This window comes from Athene cunicularia, assembly GCF_003259725.1.
Source record: "Athene cunicularia isolate RWA chromosome 26 unlocalized genomic scaffold, athCun1 chr26_part2, whole genome shotgun sequence".
Classification (NCBI taxonomy): Eukaryota; Metazoa; Chordata; class Aves; order Strigiformes; family Strigidae; genus Athene; species Athene cunicularia.
In genome coordinates this window covers 1,710,210-1,727,758 of record NW_020799137.1, presented here as the reverse complement: position 1 = coordinate 1,727,758, position 17,549 = coordinate 1,710,210, and the positions used below count along the sequence as shown (strand labels likewise).

The 17,549-nt window shown below is 49.1% G+C and overlaps 1 protein-coding gene across 1 annotated transcript in view; it reads left to right on the top strand.

Moving 5' to 3' along the window:
• LGR6 (leucine rich repeat containing G protein-coupled receptor 6) overlaps positions 1–17,549 on the top strand; it is a 147,508-nt gene that overhangs the window by 109,796 nt on the left and 20,163 nt on the right. Inside the window, exons 7-11 of the mRNA XM_026864547.1 lie at positions 11,858–11,926; positions 13,429–13,500; positions 14,719–14,790; positions 15,911–15,979; positions 16,935–17,006. Of these exons, the coding sequence (XP_026720348.1) occupies positions 11,858–11,926; positions 13,429–13,500; positions 14,719–14,790; positions 15,911–15,979; positions 16,935–17,006 (354 nt within the window). The remainder of the gene's footprint in view (positions 1–11,857; positions 11,927–13,428; positions 13,501–14,718; positions 14,791–15,910; positions 15,980–16,934; positions 17,007–17,549) is intronic.

Below are 17,549 nucleotides of genomic sequence, written 5' to 3'. Positions count from 1 at the left end.
GCCCAAGCTTTGTGGCATAAAACAGCCGAACATTTGCCTGCAAAAGCCCAGCCAAGCTGCTCGACCTGCATCTACCCACCACCTTTCAGCTCCTGTGCATGTGGAGACTATTACAGTCTCCGCACATACCCTTTAACTCAAATTATGATTACATTCTGTTGACAGCACTTAGCACATTTTCTTGGCTTGTGGAGGCCAAACTGTGCTCTCAGTTACCCCGTGGGCGTTACCTCCTGGAAGGCAGCAGGATGGTAAGAGTTGGTGAAGACAGAAACTTCTCCAGGGTTCCTAAAATGAGTATTTGTGGCCAGATGCTGATTATAAACCAGGCAAATAGTTGTAGAACTGTAGAAGTTGAGAGGAAAAAAATTATTTTGGGCTTTTCAGAAAAGTTTTAGGTGCAGAAACCTCTGTTCTCCTAAGGGAAATGTTTCTTCTCATATTCAGCTAGACAGGGAAACTTCTATTTTTATCAAATGCAGCCAAAACTTTAGGAGGAACAGAACCCACTGCTCCATACAGGTCTCAGCAGTGTGCAAGCTGCCTATGCACAAACACACATCGGACACCTACCCCACGTCCTATCATTTCTGCAAAAACAAATCCCAGTGGAGCATCTCTGTTCTTGGAGAGGGCTTGGCCCTGATATTTTAGGATGGCAGCAAATCTAAAAAGAGATAAAGTGAAGCCAGATGAATGACTTCATGTTTCCCCTGCATTGACCTGCAGCTACTGTGCACAAGTCAGCTCTGCCAGGTACAGAGCAAGAGCATGCTGATGAGGGGGCAGGTAGATGTGAAACACCTGTCAGGTCTCAACCGGTCAAACACCAGCTTGTAGCTGGAGAAAGCAGCTCCAAGAAAATTTTTTCTGTCAGGACAAGAGCTGGATGTTCACCAGCACCCCCCCAACCTCCTCTGCCTGGGAAGGAAACCTGGGCAGGCAGGACGGAAGCAAGTCAGAACCTCTCTGGCCACATTCCAAATAGGGTTTCGAAATAGCCTTGAAACCTAGTGAGATTCCCTCAGCAGTTCCCATAAGCCTGAGATATGTCACAGAGCAACCCTGCAGGGCTGTGAGAAGAAGCCCCACGCATGGCTGAGCCATGAAACCAGGTATTAGATGGTCGAAGTGGGTGATACTTGGCATTTTTTAGCCCTCTCCCAAAGACACAGAGTAAATAAAGAGTGTAAATATCCTTATGTGACACATACTCCCTGCAGCTTCGGTCATGGACTGGATCCTTTAAATAAGGTGTAAGCTCAGAGGTGCCCACAGGAGATGCAGAGCAGAGCCAGTGCTGCCCAGTGAGCAGAGCAGGGTCAGCCATCCACAAAGACTTTAAATACCAAGGAAAGGATAACCATAACCCATAAACATGCCCAGAGGGGAAGACCTGTGGCTAATGTGTTTGGACCACAGCAAATGGCCTGGTGCAGTGGCAGGGGGGAATCCCAATAGGGCTTTGAGTGAGGAGTTGGGTGGTGAAATGAAGGAGAAAAGTTAAGGGGAAGCATCATCTTTTTCAAGAAGTAGGAGCAAGGCATCCCAAAAGCTGAGACTCCAGCTGCACTGCTCTTCACATCACTTTGCTGCTCCTGCTTTGCCTTATAAAAGCTGCCCCGTAGTGTATTGCTCTTTAGGCCATTTAAAGTGTGCTGTAAAACATCAGGCAGCATAACCACCTTCCTGCCATTTGGATGGGAGGATCTGAATTTTTACATTTCCTGATTATGCTGGAAATTCATTTGTCAAGCTTTAACCATGCAGAGAGAAGGGGAAGGGTACTAGATTATACCTGTTCTGTAGCATAAGCCTAGTAAGTTTATGGAAAAGTTGATGTAAAGAAAAGTCAGCTGCAGTCGGGAACATCTCTGCAATGGCAGAAGTTGATTCTTGGAAACATTTGGACCTTGTACTTGGGGCTGGGGGGCTGCACAAGGGGACACAGGGCTGTGTTTTCAGAGGAGCAGCAAGACAAAAATGCCATCCAAAGTCTTGCATGGTGCTAATACAGGAGCTGTGTTCCCCACTGCTGTATGAGGGCAGGATTTCTAATGTGGGGATCCCTGTGACATGAATTTCCACGGTGATACTGGTCTTGTGCCCAAGTTTCCTCCTCAAAACTTTTGCCTGGAAAGCTGACCAATGTCTTAAGGTCCTTGAGCTTTGCCACCAGTCTGAATGCAATCTAAAGGCTGATGAATACTTGCCTCATGCCTTGTAGTGTTTGACTTTGACCTCATTAGATAGGTGTGATAACACTGAACTTAGCCCTCTGCTTCCCTGGAATATAAATGTTTCATGATCAAACCTGGAGGGGAAGATGAATGCATGAAGACCCTCCAAATGGCCAAGCCACAAGCCACTGCTCTCTACAGAGTGGAGGAATGGAAGGGATAGGTGACCTGAAACTACGCTGCCAAATATATATATATATATATATATATATGGATATATGTGTGTGTGTGTGTGTGTGTACAGTGCTTCACAGATAGCCATGGGGAGGACATCTAATCATGGACCTGAATTTTAGAGCTGACCCCCAAGTTCCAGCTCCAAACACCAGTACACATAAACCGCCATTTAGCATTTCCCAGCTTGACTTTTGTTTGGGAGTGTCCCCATGGCAAAGCAGGGCAGACCCCAGACAGCAAGCGGAGCATGCAGCTGAAGGGGTGGAGAGGTTCCTTCATGGATCTTCCCGTGTCTTCCACCAAAACCGTGGTACCTCCCTGAAAACACCCCTGGGCTGGGAGCTCTGCTTTGAAGAACAGGAGAAAGTAGCTGTTCTCCCATCAGGACTGTTTTGCCCAAGCAGGGAGAGGAGGCGCTGTGGCCCTGAACACTAGTTGCCAAATGCATGTGGAGAGGAAGACCATCAAGGCAAGTACTTGGGGCCTCTGATATGGGGTAGGATCTGGCAGGTCTACACTCTTAGATGGCTCTCGGGTGCAGATGGGCTGGCAGTACCGAGCAGCACCTTGGCATGGGTACATGCAGGGTCCCCATCACAAAAACCACAACATATCCCCCAACACCTGCTCAGGACTCGATTTTGAGCTGCTGAGGCAAAGGGAAGAATGCAAAAGTAAGAGCTGTGGCCTTCCCAGTGGTATTGTCCATGGCATGGCCGAGTCCCCTACATGTATGGAGCATGGGCTGAACCAAAAACAGTGGCTAGGGTTCCTTGCTGCCCTGGCACATGCAACCAGACTAGACCCTGACATTGGCAGAGAGTAAAATGTGTCTTGGCAGTGTCCTGTCTCCCCACCCTGCAGCAGGGCTAAGGTGGCTCCCAGGGCAGAGGCAGGGATGGGAAATGAACGGCTGCTCCCCAGGACCAGCCCAAAATACTGAAGGCCTCCAGGCTGTGGCCAATACAGTAATGATCTGCCCCAAAAGTGCTGCTCCTCTGATTGTTCAGGCATCTCTAGCCCATCCCTGACGCGGATGTAATGGGGAAGTGGTTCAGAGAGGCCCCACAGCCCTCGCCCATCCCCTCAGCCTGAGATGACCCCAGTGCTTCCTATCTCTCTGACTTCTCCCTCCCCATCCACACCCCTGCCAGCTCCTCCGCTTGTCAGACAAAGGAGATAAATCACTTGGAAAGAGCAAATCTCCATTCATTTAAAAACCTTTTAATTTATTTTTAAAAAATAGCACTAATAAATTAAAAACATCTCCCAGGAGGGCTGAATCCAAAACCCTCTGGCTCCAGGCATTTTATCTGCCTAACCTTGCCTCACAGGAAATGCCCTTACCACAGGCTTTCGCAGTGCGCTGCCCTATTATCCAGGTAATTAGTCAAGTCTGTAAATGCAGAGCAGAGCTGGAACCTACCGACTCCTACAGAGAGTTGGATTTTCTATGGGAGAGAAAAAAAAAAGAAAATTAATATAAAGTGCACCTCGGGCAATGAAGGCAAGAAAAAGGCAATGCGAAGTATCTCCACCACAGCTCATACAAGGGTTGTTTAACCCTTTTAGGGCCAGGCAGGCTTTGCTCTTCTCCTGGAAAACTGTCTGCTAAGTGCTACCTTGCTCCTCAGGTGGCATTTGTCTCCATAATCATGTTTAAGTTGAAACCTTTTGTGCACTCTTGTTGTTAATCCCAGTCTGTGCAATTCCCAAAGTAGCTGGTGGGTTTGACTCCTCCGAGGATGACCTGGTTGCTGCGCCGGGCTGCTCTGTTCCTTTCTCAGCATCCTGATGCTCCAGCCCTGGTGTGTGTCAGCGTGGAGCTCATCAGAGGCAACTTGGCTTTACAGTCCCACCTTGCTCTGCCAGAGGAGGGAGGGGACTTCAGCAGAGGCTTGGGTACCCGGATTCAGGAGATAGAGAAAGGAAAGGGGCAGGTGGCTTTTTGGAAAGAGGGACCACAGCTCAGGGCACTGGGTCCCTGTGTCTCATCCAAGAACAGGGCTATAAATCTCATCGCCTGTTCTGATCATCATGTAAATGGAAGGTGACTTTTCCAAACAGAGAAAGCCACCTGTCAAACGGAATTTGAAATGCACGAAGCACTGTCTGGGAGCACGGGGACCTAACACTTCCCTCCCATTGTCTCCTTGGGCCAAATGGTCCCAGTTTGCTGCATCTTGTCTCCTAAAAGCAGAAGCCTGGACTGCCAGAAATGTGTCCTTGAGGATGCAGCTCAACCAGGCTTTGAGCTTTGGCTGAACATGACCCAAACCAGATGTGATATTTTGCAAGATTCTCAAGAAAAAGACAGAAAGTGTAGGAAGTTCAGGTGAAAAGGTAGTTCTGGAACCACTGCATTTTTCCATGGGTTATGGCTCTGCTATAAGGCTCAACCTCCTTCGCAAGGACTCTGCCTATTCTCCCTTTGCCCACCAAATCCTCACACCACCCTTCTTGCACCCTGCCAGCTCAGTGACCTGTCAAGGGTCCCCAACTCCTCTGGCTCCTTGGGCTTCATTTTGCTCAAAGCCTTCCCCTCGAACACAGACTTTTTCACAGAGCATCTGCATGAGAGCAGCTGCCCGTGCTGGAGGAGGGAAGCTTCTGTGTCCAGAAATGTGTGAGCGTGAATTGATTACCTGTGAAAAGGAGGAATAGACACTGCAAGCAGCAGAAATGGCAGCAGAGGCAGCAGTGGGCATGTTTTCACCATGGGTGTGCTGATGCACAGAAGCTCTGCCCCCACCCCACGCTCCCTCCTTCCAGGGACAGTACACTGCAGGGGGCAGGGGGCTGATCACCAGCAGCTTGTGCACCTTGAGGGGGAGGTAGGAGTCCCCAGCTTCCTTCCCACAGTCCAGAAATGCTCTGCTGTAGACCAGGCTTTCTTGAGCCTGCCTTCTTCCCCTGCCTGGCAAAGTGCAGCAGCATACTCCGTGCCTCCCCTGCCTGAGTCATCAGCTCCATGGTTATTGTCTGTGCATCCCAGCGACCGTGGTCCCCGCTGCTCCGCTTTGCGGTCAGCTCCCTTTGTGTCTTGTAAATAATATGTGCATGGCAGGGCCTGTGCTCCCAGGACCCCCCACGAGATCCCATTCTCAAAGGCTTATTTCAACCTTGTTAAATAAATCAAACAGAATTGAAAACATATTTAATCTGGTACCTTCGTCAGTTAGAGAACAGACAGAAATACTGGTTGGAACAGACACATTCTGGGCAATGCTGTGTTTTTAAATGGAGAACAGAGCTGTGCAGGGAAGGATTGGTGGCTGCAGGCACACAAGGCATGACCTATGGACAGGTCCCCCCCGCCCCAGCAGTAAGCTTTCAGTGCCACATAAACCCTGTAAAATGGTGCAGCACCATGTAAGTGAGAGGCTCTGATGTTTCCAGGCCAGGCTGTCAGAATGAATCCTTGTACAGAGGTTTCTGCCTGCTCCTGGCGGAAATCAGGTACCATTACTAGCTGACAACCTTCCCACAGCGTGGGGGCCCATCTCTGCTCCTTTGGGACACCCCTGAACTCTGTCACACTCCATCACAGCCAAGCTTCTCCTTATAATTTGCCAAAAATGGGCCTTTCTAGGACATGATTAGTTTCCCAAATTAAAACACTGACCATAGCAGATGAATCCCATGACAGGTCATTTCTCTCCTGCTCACACTTCAACATCTGCCTCTTTTATGTCTCCATGTAGGGACTGGGCACACAGCTCCAGGCTGGCTGGAGTCAGACATGTGCTCTGGGTCCTTTTGCATCCCCCTTCCCTCCTCTCATGTGTTACAGGCACTTGCTGCATCTCATCATCCAGACTGTGCTGGGGAAGGGCACACACTCCCAGCACATGTTAGTCACTACCAGCAGAGCAGGGTTTATGGTGATGCTACACAACAGGAATATGGCATCTGGTGGTACATTTACTTTTCATACTCCTGACTAATCAGGCAGCTCTTCCCAGCTCAAGCTCAGCCACAAGCCATGACCTTGATATAAGGCATCTGGGTAGAGCTGTCTGGCCAGTGCCAGGCAAGAGGTCAAACTACGTGGTCATGACAGCCCCCTTGGGCTTTCAGACTACCAATTAAATGATTTCCAGTGCTTGATTTGGCCACAGTAACCAGCACGACTAGCAGCAGTGGTAATTACTTTCACTGGCAGCTTGATTATATGCCAGCACAGGACAGGTGGAAACGCGAGTCCTTATCAGAGGCTGCACAGAGTCTCCCTCCAGGACACAGCAGTAACATCTCAAACTACACTGGGACTGAAATAGTCAGCAAATGTCCCATCTCCAGCTTCTAATCTGACTGCATCTTCAGGTTTATTAGCTGCAAATTTGTGGTGTTTTGTGGCTTATGGAAGAATTTATAGTACTACGTAATTTTTTTTTGGCTTCCTGTGTGGAACCACTAATAGTCCCTAACAGGCAGAAAATTGACCTGAGACTCTTTCCCCTCCTTCTCTCCTTTTGGCCCGACTGATGATATTAATAGTTCCAGGCTGAATGTTGTCAGCTTCAAATCACCCTGGCAGTTAAAGCCCAAAATAACTGCCTTTGATGTCAATTTACTTTTATTTCTAAATAAACAACAGGGTTGGTTAAGATCTTCCAAATATGAAGCTATAGGCTCACTCTAGAAATAACAACAATGGAAAACCAGCCAGTTCATTGTGTCTTGGACAGACCGGGTGACCTTTAAGAGGTTTTCATTTTAACTAGAAGAACAGACAAGGCTCCTTTCAACATCCCACTATGAAGCCTGGAGCTGGTAAATTGGAGCCCAACTAAGGAAAGTGATTTTTTATAGTCATTTCTCTTGCACATCATTTCTGAATCTCTTGGCTGGGTGATTTTGCTTCCAAAATCCCTTGATAATGGGCAAAACTCTCTTCCTTATGCCATGCCCATTATTTCTTTTTTTGTTACGAGGCTTCCCTATTGTTCGGGCATAACCACGGCCATGGGGCATTCACGCCCTTCCACCAGGTAATGCTGGCATGGGGTCCACTTTCCCAGGTGCGCCAAACAGGGCAGCACCCCACTGCCGGGAGACCCTATACATAGTGTGCAAAGCCTCAGGGCAGACCCTAGAGCTGGGGCAGCTCACACACCAACAGTGCCAGGTCCAGTTCTCCTGGGCCAAGAGTTCTCCCAGGCCAGCCCCCAGCCCATGCACCACAGCAGTGCAGTGGGGATAGTGTCACCTGGCGGCAAGTTCGGCTTTTTGCAGCTTTCCTCACATTGTCCCCAAGCCAGAAGCAGTAGGAAAGTGTCAGACCGTGGATCTGGGATCAGCAAAGCATTGTCCAAGCAGCTCAGATAAGTCACAGAGATAAATAGGGCACATGGAGGCATTTTCTATGGTACATCCATTTTCTATACCCACCCAGCCCCTGGAAAGGGTTTGTAGATGATGTACACTTCACTGGCATGCTCAGCGGAGGAAATTTTGTTGCCACTGAATTAAAAACACAATATCCTCCGCAACTCAGTGAGCCCAGACTCCTTCCCATCTGCCTTGACCCTATGACCAGAAAGAAGCTCCAGAGACCCACCAGCAGGGACACAGGCTGGGACAAATTCATCACAGGAGAGCAGGCAGACAGGAGCAATGTCTGGGATGGATGTAGCCCTGCAGATATCAGACTTCTGTGGAAAGACCCAAGGACTGAATTTCACTAAATGAGCAGAAACTTTCCCACTGCCATGAACACCTGTGGCATCCTCTGCGGTGAAGGTCAGAGACTTTCTGGGTCATTGCTTGAACCACAGCCCAACTCAAGTTCTGGAAATGAAGGAGAAGGGAGAGGGAAGCCATCCTTGCGTCCTGGTTTGGGCTTTGGGGAGTGTTGCCCCACTGCAGGGAAGAGATGTCACCTGGGGACAGTTTCAGTTACTGGCTTCTTCCAGCCTCCCCCAACCGGATGAACCCCCCTGAAATTGTCAGGGCTTGGCACAGGGCAGCACTGGAAGCAAGTCAGGGCAGTGCAAGTGGCACACAGATCAAGAGCAATCGGCTGCAAGCATCACTCAGGGGAGCTGTTAATGAGCACAGTTGGGTTTGTTTTCCAGGAGGGAGGCTCACATCCCTGAAAACCAGGAAGCACTGGCAGGAGCGAGCACAGGCACATTGTCTCTCCTGAACAGACTGGGGTTGCTGGCAGCCAGGCTGGAGCAGCATGACTACACCTGGTTGCATTTCCACTTTCCAACAAGCCCAGTATATACCAGCATTCAGAGATGGCTTTTTTACCCAGAGGGAGCTGCTGAATACAATGCTCTTTGTATCTGTCAAGTGCAGGGGGGGAGGGAGGCACCAAGGTGCTGCCAGGGCTGGGAAAGGTGTGTGTTCACTCAGGAAGAACTGGTCCTGTACATACTTGCACACACACGGAGGTACAAACAAAATGTTCATCTGCTGATGAAAGACCAGCCTGCCTGGAAGAGACACGAGCTGGAAAGGAAATGCATTTTTAGAGAAAGTCAGGAGCAAATATTACAGCACACTGAATTATTCCTTGTAAATAATATTGGTTACAGATCTAAGATCCCTTCTTCTGTTAGTGAATCACAGCTGAGCCAAGTCTCCTCTCTGTTGGGCAATATTTTCCATCTGTCGGCTGCTCACAGACATGTCAGGTATCGCTGGAGAGAAACTCAACGCCATGCCATTGCACAGAGCTTCCCCCAGTGTTGGTGACACAACAGCGGTGGGCTGTGGCACCTGCAGAGGGGCTCACAGTGCCTCTCCTCCAGGGTTGGTCCCTTGGCATTGCACAGGCTCATCCCAGCCCCTCGGTCTGTGGTACAAGGGATGGAAGCGGGGCAGGCAGACACCCAGCCTTGAGTGACCTCTGCAGCTTCCTGCACTGCTGTGGAACCTCGCCGTAAGCTTGGAAAGTCACTGCAGGATGAGACTTTTAAAGGTATTAAACACCTTATGGGCAGATGGAGATTTGGGACTGTCAACCAACTTAGGCTGCTATTGCCCTCTGATTCCATTCAGAGCACTGATCTGAAGGGTGATGGGATTTGAGCAATGCTTTCAAAATGCCCAGCAGTGACCTGTCTGCACTTCTAATCGCTTGTTCCCTTTGGAAATCCACTCCTGTGGCTCCTCGAGCTTCAGTGCAGGGATGTGCATTGTAAAAGTCCTGCCCTGTGTTCCCCCATGTAACAGAGCCTGTGTAAGGTGAGGCACTCAGCCGTGACAGTGACGGACATCTGACAGGTACCACCGACAGAAACTGGCTAAGGGCATCCAAGCAGCTGGTAACAAGCTACATGTGTCTTGCAAAGAGTGAGGTGTGTGGCTGTTTGAGTCATGTGTTGGGCTATTTATTCTTTAACAGATCATTTTCAGCTCAAGCAGAAGACTGGGAAAACACAGATCTGCTTGGATCCATATGAGACCTGAGTGTGTCGGAGAAAACTCTTTCGGAGGTGCAGAGCTCTGATACCTGATAGATATGAGCTGGCGTGGGGAGGGACACATCCCTCCTGTTTCACCTGGGGACACACACAGCAGCTTCATGTGTGCTGGGACCTGGCAGGGGGCAGAGCTTGAGGCCTTGTCGCCACCCCGTGTGCCTCTCCTGGTAACTGCCACCACCCGCCAGTATTAGACTCTGTGAGCCCTTTCCAGATGTTGAGCGGCAGGTCCTACAGGGTTCGTTTGCTCAGATCCATAAACGTAGTGCAGGCAGCCAGGCTCCCTCTGTAACCGGAGGAGAGAAAGCAGCCCTTGGTGTGCAGAGACGAACCCGCCATAGCAGGGCCCGCCGCATGCCCTGGGCCGCAGAGAGAATTGACCAACAATGTCTGACACAGGCTACACAAGACAAACCCACCCAGGACAACCTCATTCCACATTTTCTTCTGGTTTTGTCCCCTATCTTGTAATTCCCTGATAAGTATTCCCTAGGTCGTAAATCATATAAGCCTGGAGTCCTGGAAGGCGCAAGGGAAAACCATCTTGGAGAGACTCTCTGGGTTGATTTACGGTGTAAATACCTACAGGGCAAAGCCAAGACGGTGCTGTAGAGTAATTCCCAAGCAGGGACACTGGTAAAGGAGAAGACTATGTAGGAGAAAGAGGGGCCAAGAGAGATCATAATGTAATTACCATGCCTGGGTCCAGAGGATGAGAATTACAAGGTAATTGGGCAGCAACTCATTGCTGTGTAAATGCACGGTTATTTCTGTTCCATAAACCACAATCCAGGTTACATGGTAATTACTTTGAGGTCCATTAAGTGTAATTATACAGTAATCTCCAGGAGCCAGTAATTACCCTCATGTTCCAAAGTATCTACCACTTAAAACCCGGTGAGTTTCATGCAGGTAGGAAACAATTGCCTGGTTTTCAGACTTCAGTGTCTTGGTCTGTGGGATGGACAGGACAGGGCCAAATGTTACCATTTTATCTGGAACTGCCTTTCAAAGTTTTGGGCATGCTGGGGGAGGAGAGCTACACATCTAAAGCCCAGCCAGTCTCCATGGGCCCCCCTCGGTAACAGCAGGATCAGTACCTCCAGAGGGCTGTTCCTCCCAGGCTGACACCAATGCCCCCAAGAAATACTTTTCTGGAGGTGCCAGTCCATCCTTGGAGAACAAATACAGCCCATGATGTTTCATTCAGGTTCACATGTCTCTTCTGGTTGCCAAGTCAGGGCAGGTAAATTCTACACTTGTCATTATGACCAACATATTATATTTTACTTAATTTATTATACTGCAGATTAAGCTTAATGATCTGCAGTTGTCAATACCTCTTGCACATCACTTCCACCTTTGACTCACAGCTTCCAATGTGGGGTTCACCCCAACCACCACAAGAAGACCTAGGCCTTCCCACAGCCTGCTCTTCCCACTGGTCCCAGTCACAGCACGTCCCAGTGGCAGGGAGATCCGTCATCCCAGGACAAGCACCAAGGGAATGATGCCCTGATCCCCTCTGCACCACAGGGGGAGGTGTTCCAGAGAAGCCCTTTCACAGGGCCCACACAACTGAAGCTTGTATTGTGTTTCTTGTCCTTCATAAAATCCTTTTTTGACCTGGAAAGGCAGGAAAAATGATTCACAGCTAAAGCCCCTGGGGGTGAGTTCCTGGGAGAGCGGGATGGGGCACGCTGGAGATGTGAAGCAGCAGCACAGTCCAGCACCAGGCATGGAAGGACTTGGGGGGAAGGAGTCCAGACAGCAGCAGCCATGGCTTGGACTGGCTCTCGCCTGACAGTGCTCCTAGCAGGGAATATTCCTGCTGCAGAAATGTGTGAGATTTTGTTTCCAGGCAGTGGCTGGATCAGCATGGTAGGAAAAACCTGTCTCCCATGCTTAACAACCAAGTTTCCATGCCTTCAAAGCACAGATACACTCGGTTGAGTTCCTACAGCAACATTAATGAATGTTTTTCCCTTCTCTGTCTTTCAGGGATCTGAACTACAATGAGCTGCTGGAATTCCCTGGGGCTATCAGGACACTGGGCCGACTGCAGGAGCTGTGAGATTTTCTATTTATTCCTTTTCAAAAGCGTTCCCCAACAGAGAGTGACCAATAAAGCATTGCATGTGCTCTGACTTGAGGAGAGCACTTAGTCCAAGCCTTTCTTTTGTCTTTCTCAGCCCTCTCCACCATGCACATAAAAGCAGTTTATCCCTTCAATTTCCATCAGCTCTAACGATTTCACCCTCAGCCTCTGCACCAGAGCTGGTGGAGAGGAGTGGAATGTCCCCCATCAGGCTTGGAGCAGGTTCCTCCTGCAGCTCTACATTCTCCTGTGCCACCTGAGGGACTCAAAGTCCATCTGACCTCCAGCTACTCCGAATGTCCATTCCACATCTTGGGACCACAGCCATGGAGTTATCTGTGTTATCGTGAGGCCATGGCTCCTGCAGGCCTTGTGCCACGTCCTCTGATGTGCAGAAACTGTTTGGTCTCCCTTAGGAGAAACTTATAATAGGGAATTATAAAAGTTTATGACTATTTTAGTGGCTCTTTCTCCCTTCTCTAACCAGTCAGACTGGGAGACACTAAAAATGGGAAACCATACCACTTAATACCCATGAAGGTAGAACCCTCAAGATGGGGTTGAGTTGACATGAATCCACAGTTACTGTGGATACTAAGACTGTGTCACACTGGTGACAGGCTGGGGTGGGACAAAAGCAGCTGCTTCTGTGTTTCTGGGAGGCTTGGAGTAAAAATCTGACATTACTTTTCTGTTTTACTGGGAAAATTCTCAAGAGATTTCTCTGATCAGACCAGATATCATCATTACTCCTCAAAAAGAGAATAAGATCCTTAATCCACTTTGAGATGGCTTTTGAAATGCCATCACTAAATAAGAGGCAAATTTCAAACAGCCATCCAACCAATCATTCACGCAGACACCTCTGGGATTAAACAACCTGGGCATCACCCAGAGCCTGGTCTTGGTCATGGACACAGGGTCCCACATCTGCCTTTGAGGTACAGGAGAGCAGACTGTGACCACAGAGCTCTCTTCTGCTGCAAAAGTTTTCTGATAACAATTTTCTCTGTCTTAACTAAAAATATCACAGCTAGATCTACAAATACTTTAAAGTCACATGGACCAATAATTCATGGCAGGCTGCGCTCTGGTTAACAGCTGTGGAGCTATAATGGAGACCATCCATAAAAACTGTAATTCCTGGAGGGTATAAAATAAGTGTATTTTGTTTGCTCCTGTTTCCTGACCTGTAAAGCGTTAAACCTTAAGTCTTTGTATTCTTGGTGGGTTCAGCTGAGCGACATATGGAGACCAAGCTATAGACAGAGTAAACAGAACAGAATGAAACCTTTGTCCTGTCAAAGGACAGACCTTGTTCACCTGCTGGGATGATGCTACAGCTGGAACAGAGCCTACACCTCCTGTTCTATGTGTGTTTTGAAGGCTCTCTGCCTTTAAAAGTGTTGAAGAAAGAAAGTGTCTCCAACCCTTTCTCATCCATTAATATCAAGATATTTGTTTCTCCCAACAGCGGCTTTCATAACAACAACATCAAAGCTATTCCAGAGAATGCATTTGTTGGGAATCCCCTCCTCCAAACAATGTAAGAAAATTAAACAATATTTCCTAAATCCTTACATCCCCTAGAAAGGGACGATTCCTGATGTCGTTGGTTGAGATTTCTGACAGTTGTCAGCACGACTGTCATTTGACATTTGCTGTATATGGGCCAAAGCAAACTGAAATTAGCTCCTTCCCACCTACACCTCAGGTTTTTTGCCATGAGTTCTCCTTTCCCTGCAGCTGAACTCTGCAGTACAGGCTGATAACAGCGGAGGAACAATATATGGGTGGTCTGCATGGAAATCGTGCTGTGCATAACAGGATATTCTAAGCCCTGTTTGACATCTGCCCCTGTTTATTCCTCGTGTTTAGAGAAGCTGCCAGCCAGCTACAGCAACAGCTCTGTGTGTCGGGGACCTGGGACACCAGATCACTGTGTCTGTACCCCAGACCCATGGACACAAAGTTCTGCAGATAAACACACCCAGTTGTCAGCTCATTTCCCCTCTGACATAGGCACAGGTAGAGATTTTTTGGACAGTTCTTCCCTGAACCACACTGATATTGAAAATCACAGCAAGAGACAAAAGCTCTGCTTGGCCACTTTGGGACTTAAGTTATAGAAATACCAACATCTGGAAAGCCATGGTGACACTGGGTTAAAACAGTCACTGCTCCAGTCAATAAAAACTAGCCTCATGCACATCTTCCTTGGGCACCATCCTTGGAGTGACATGGGGATGGGACACATCCAGAATATTCATATCTCCATGGGATCCGCCCATCTAAAGCCTTTCACAGTCAGTGGGGGGAAAGTGCTTCTTGTAGAAGGTGATTCAACTCCTCCTAAAGCTAGTTGGATCCTAGTTCACTTCTCTCCACTGACTGTGACAATTAGAAAAGATGCTGGTGCTGTGGCCGTGTAAGATCAGAAGAGATGTCATCAAGTGCAAGGTTGTTTCCCTGCGGAGTTACAGCACTATAGCAGGGTTGAAGGAGGCTTTTGGATTTTCTAGCCTGCCTGGTTCAACAGAAACCTAAAGGGTCATTTCAGAGCAGCAGGAGACCTCATTGTACCAATGTTCAGCCAAACCAGGCTATGGGAGAGCTTGGGGTTGTCTGGAAAACAAGGCTCCCTCACAGGGTAGCCAGCACCTCCTACACAGCTTACTACTTGTAGCTCCAGGGCTCTTGACCTGTAATAACATCTTTTCTTCCTGCGCAGCAGAATCTGACCAGTTACTCATTTCCTTTGCAGCCATTTTTATGACAATCCCATCCAGTTTGTTGGACAGTCTGCTTTCCAGTACTTGCCAAAGCTCCATACTCTGTAAGTTCACCAAGCACATCCTCAGAGGTTTAACATATTCAAGCTCCAAGCCCTGTGAGCGGGACACCTTAGTGGCCTTCTCCCTTCATTTTTTTCTAGAGCTCTTGTGCCAACAGAAGAGCACTCTTCTGCCCAGCCCCAAAGGCAGTGAGCCAAGGAGTAGACACTGCAGATGTTTTCTGCTGAGGAAGAATAATTTTGAGAAGTGCATTTTGGAGGGAGAAATTCCTTCCTCCTGCCCACCTATCTGACAGGCTCTGGAGTTTTCTAGGGTATCCACAGCTGCATCAGCACCAGCAAAAACCATACTCACAAGCGCCACTGTTTGCTGTGTGATGCTCAAGCAAGCCCTGAGCTGTTGTGTAGCTGCCCAAACACAAGGCCACTGAAGGCATCTGCCTTTCTCCGCAAGATGGAGAAGTGGAAGAACACATGACCCATAGCACGGACACCACGGCACAGTCTCACTGAGCCAGTGGTGACAGTGCTGCCTTCACATGTATGGCTCTAAGCCTGCTCCAGGGCCACCACCAGTGGCGGGCACCATCTGGACTAGAACAGCTGCTCAACATTGGCTTGCCTGGACTCTCTGGCTAAACTGTCATGGTGCAGCACTAAATATTTAGGCAGAGGCAACCTCTAAATCTTTATTTATAAGCCTCACCCAGCCTCTCACTCCTGGAACACACACTCAGGTGAAAAATATAATCTTTCAATTACCCTTGCATTCTTTAGCTCCAAATGCATAGACTCTGGGAGGCTCAGGTGGGATGCCCTTCTTACGCTTCCCGTGGTAATTGTTTGGGATTTTTTACTTAATTTGGGTAAAAATCATGCCAAGAATGTCAGTGGCTGGGGAGGGTCTGTGCTTGCCAGACCTCCTTGCATAGAAATGCCCAACTTTGTCTCACCGTATCAGCACTGCATGAGACATCTCCGCCACCACCCAGCCGGCAGCGTCACGCTGATGACGGGCATCCTTGGATCTGGGCCTCTGATCACCACATTTGGGTGTGTGGAAGCAGATTTGCCACTATGGCTGATGTTGTCTGGGAACCTGGGCAGTTACACTTGCTTCTGGGTCTTCTGTCCATCTCACTTCAGCCTCATTTCTCTGCAGGTCACTCAATGGTGCAACGGATATCAGAGAATTCCCAGACCTTAAAGGCACCACCAGCCTAGAAGTTTTGTGAGTGGCTACTCTTTTCTTTTACTCTGTTGTTTTTGCTCTTCCTCCTTCAAGGTGGTCCAGGCTGTCTCAGTGAGGAAAACTTTTGCAGTTCTGTACAGTTGGTTGTCTTCAGCTCTGCCTCTCCCTGGTCACTCACCTCTCTGCTTCGTTTCACCCCTGTGGGTTCTGAAAGCAGTTTTACTCTCTGTGAGTTGCTCTCTTGGTACTGTTGAGTGTGCTTCAATCTTTTCTTGATTTTTTTTCTTCCTTTCTGCATCTGTAAAGGAATGAGCCTTTCGGTGCAGTGCTTCAGCGTGGTCTGCTGAGACCCAGCATCTGCCCATCCTGGGACCAGCACTGGTAGCGCAGTGCAAGAAACATCTGCTGTGTTTGCCACACATTTGCCACCCAGGCTGGGGACCCCTGGAACTCGTCTGGTCCCATCCTCACAACACCAGACCCAGGAGAGCAGGGGCCTGGAGGACATGCTGTCTCTGGCCACTCACAGTTCTCCTCTCCAGGGCACTGGTCCACATGCTGTGCCCAAACTGGGAGCACTCCAGCCCAGGGGTGTGACCTGGCCATGCCTTGCCTCCGGGACCCAGGTCCACCCCCCGTACATAGGTTTCTGAGGTAGTCATGGCTTCAGGTGGATCACCAGTCTAGACAATGGGGAACTGGGATGGCAGAGCATGCCACAGAGGGCACTGCCACCTGCCCTCGACATGGCCAAGGACAGAGTGAATTCAGTACTCAGCAACATCCCAGAACTTCTTACAGGCACATTCACCTTTATCAGGTCCAGCAGCAGTGCCCATTTCCAAGGCAGTTTTTGTTTCTCTCCAGGTATTTCATTATCCCATTGATATTGTCTCTCCTGCTGCTGTCTGGGACCAGTAGCTGGACTTGCAGGTCTCAGTCTGTGCGCTGACTCTCAGTAACACTATTTCTTCTCTCTCCTCCACTCCTCTAGGACCTTGACCCGGGCAGGCATTCGTTTACTCCCCAGGGGAATGTGCCAGCAGCTGCCCAGCCTCCGAGTTCTGTGAGTAACACATTTATCTCTGCTGCCTGGTCTTTAGAGAAGTGCCATCAGAAACCAGGCCTTCTTCTTGTCTAGCTCAGCAAGGGGACCAGCTATGGAAGACCATCCTGTAGCTTTTGTTCCCATTATCCTTTCCATGCAGAAAACACTACGTTTTTAGGCACTACTTTGACCTCTGCATGTTCTTGAACTTGTTTCATTCTAGCGTGATGCTCTGGACTCAGGGCTGTAAGCAAGAAGGCACATCCACATTTGCCACCTCCTTGCTCTGCACTAGTGGAACTGTCTGCCCTATGCAAGGAGGGTAAAGAGGGTGCAAAGGGCGGTAGGTAAGAACAGCATCAGCATTTCAGAGCTCCTACATGTCTACAGCACAAAATCCAGGGGTAGATCGCATTTCACACAATGTTTTGCCCTGGTGTTGACTTGCTGCAGTTGCAGCTCCAGCAAGTGCCATCATCTGGAGGAAGGATCTTGTTCACACTCTCGGAGGGGACAGGCCTGACCTGATGGAGACCTGCAAGGCCACATGGCCACGGCCCC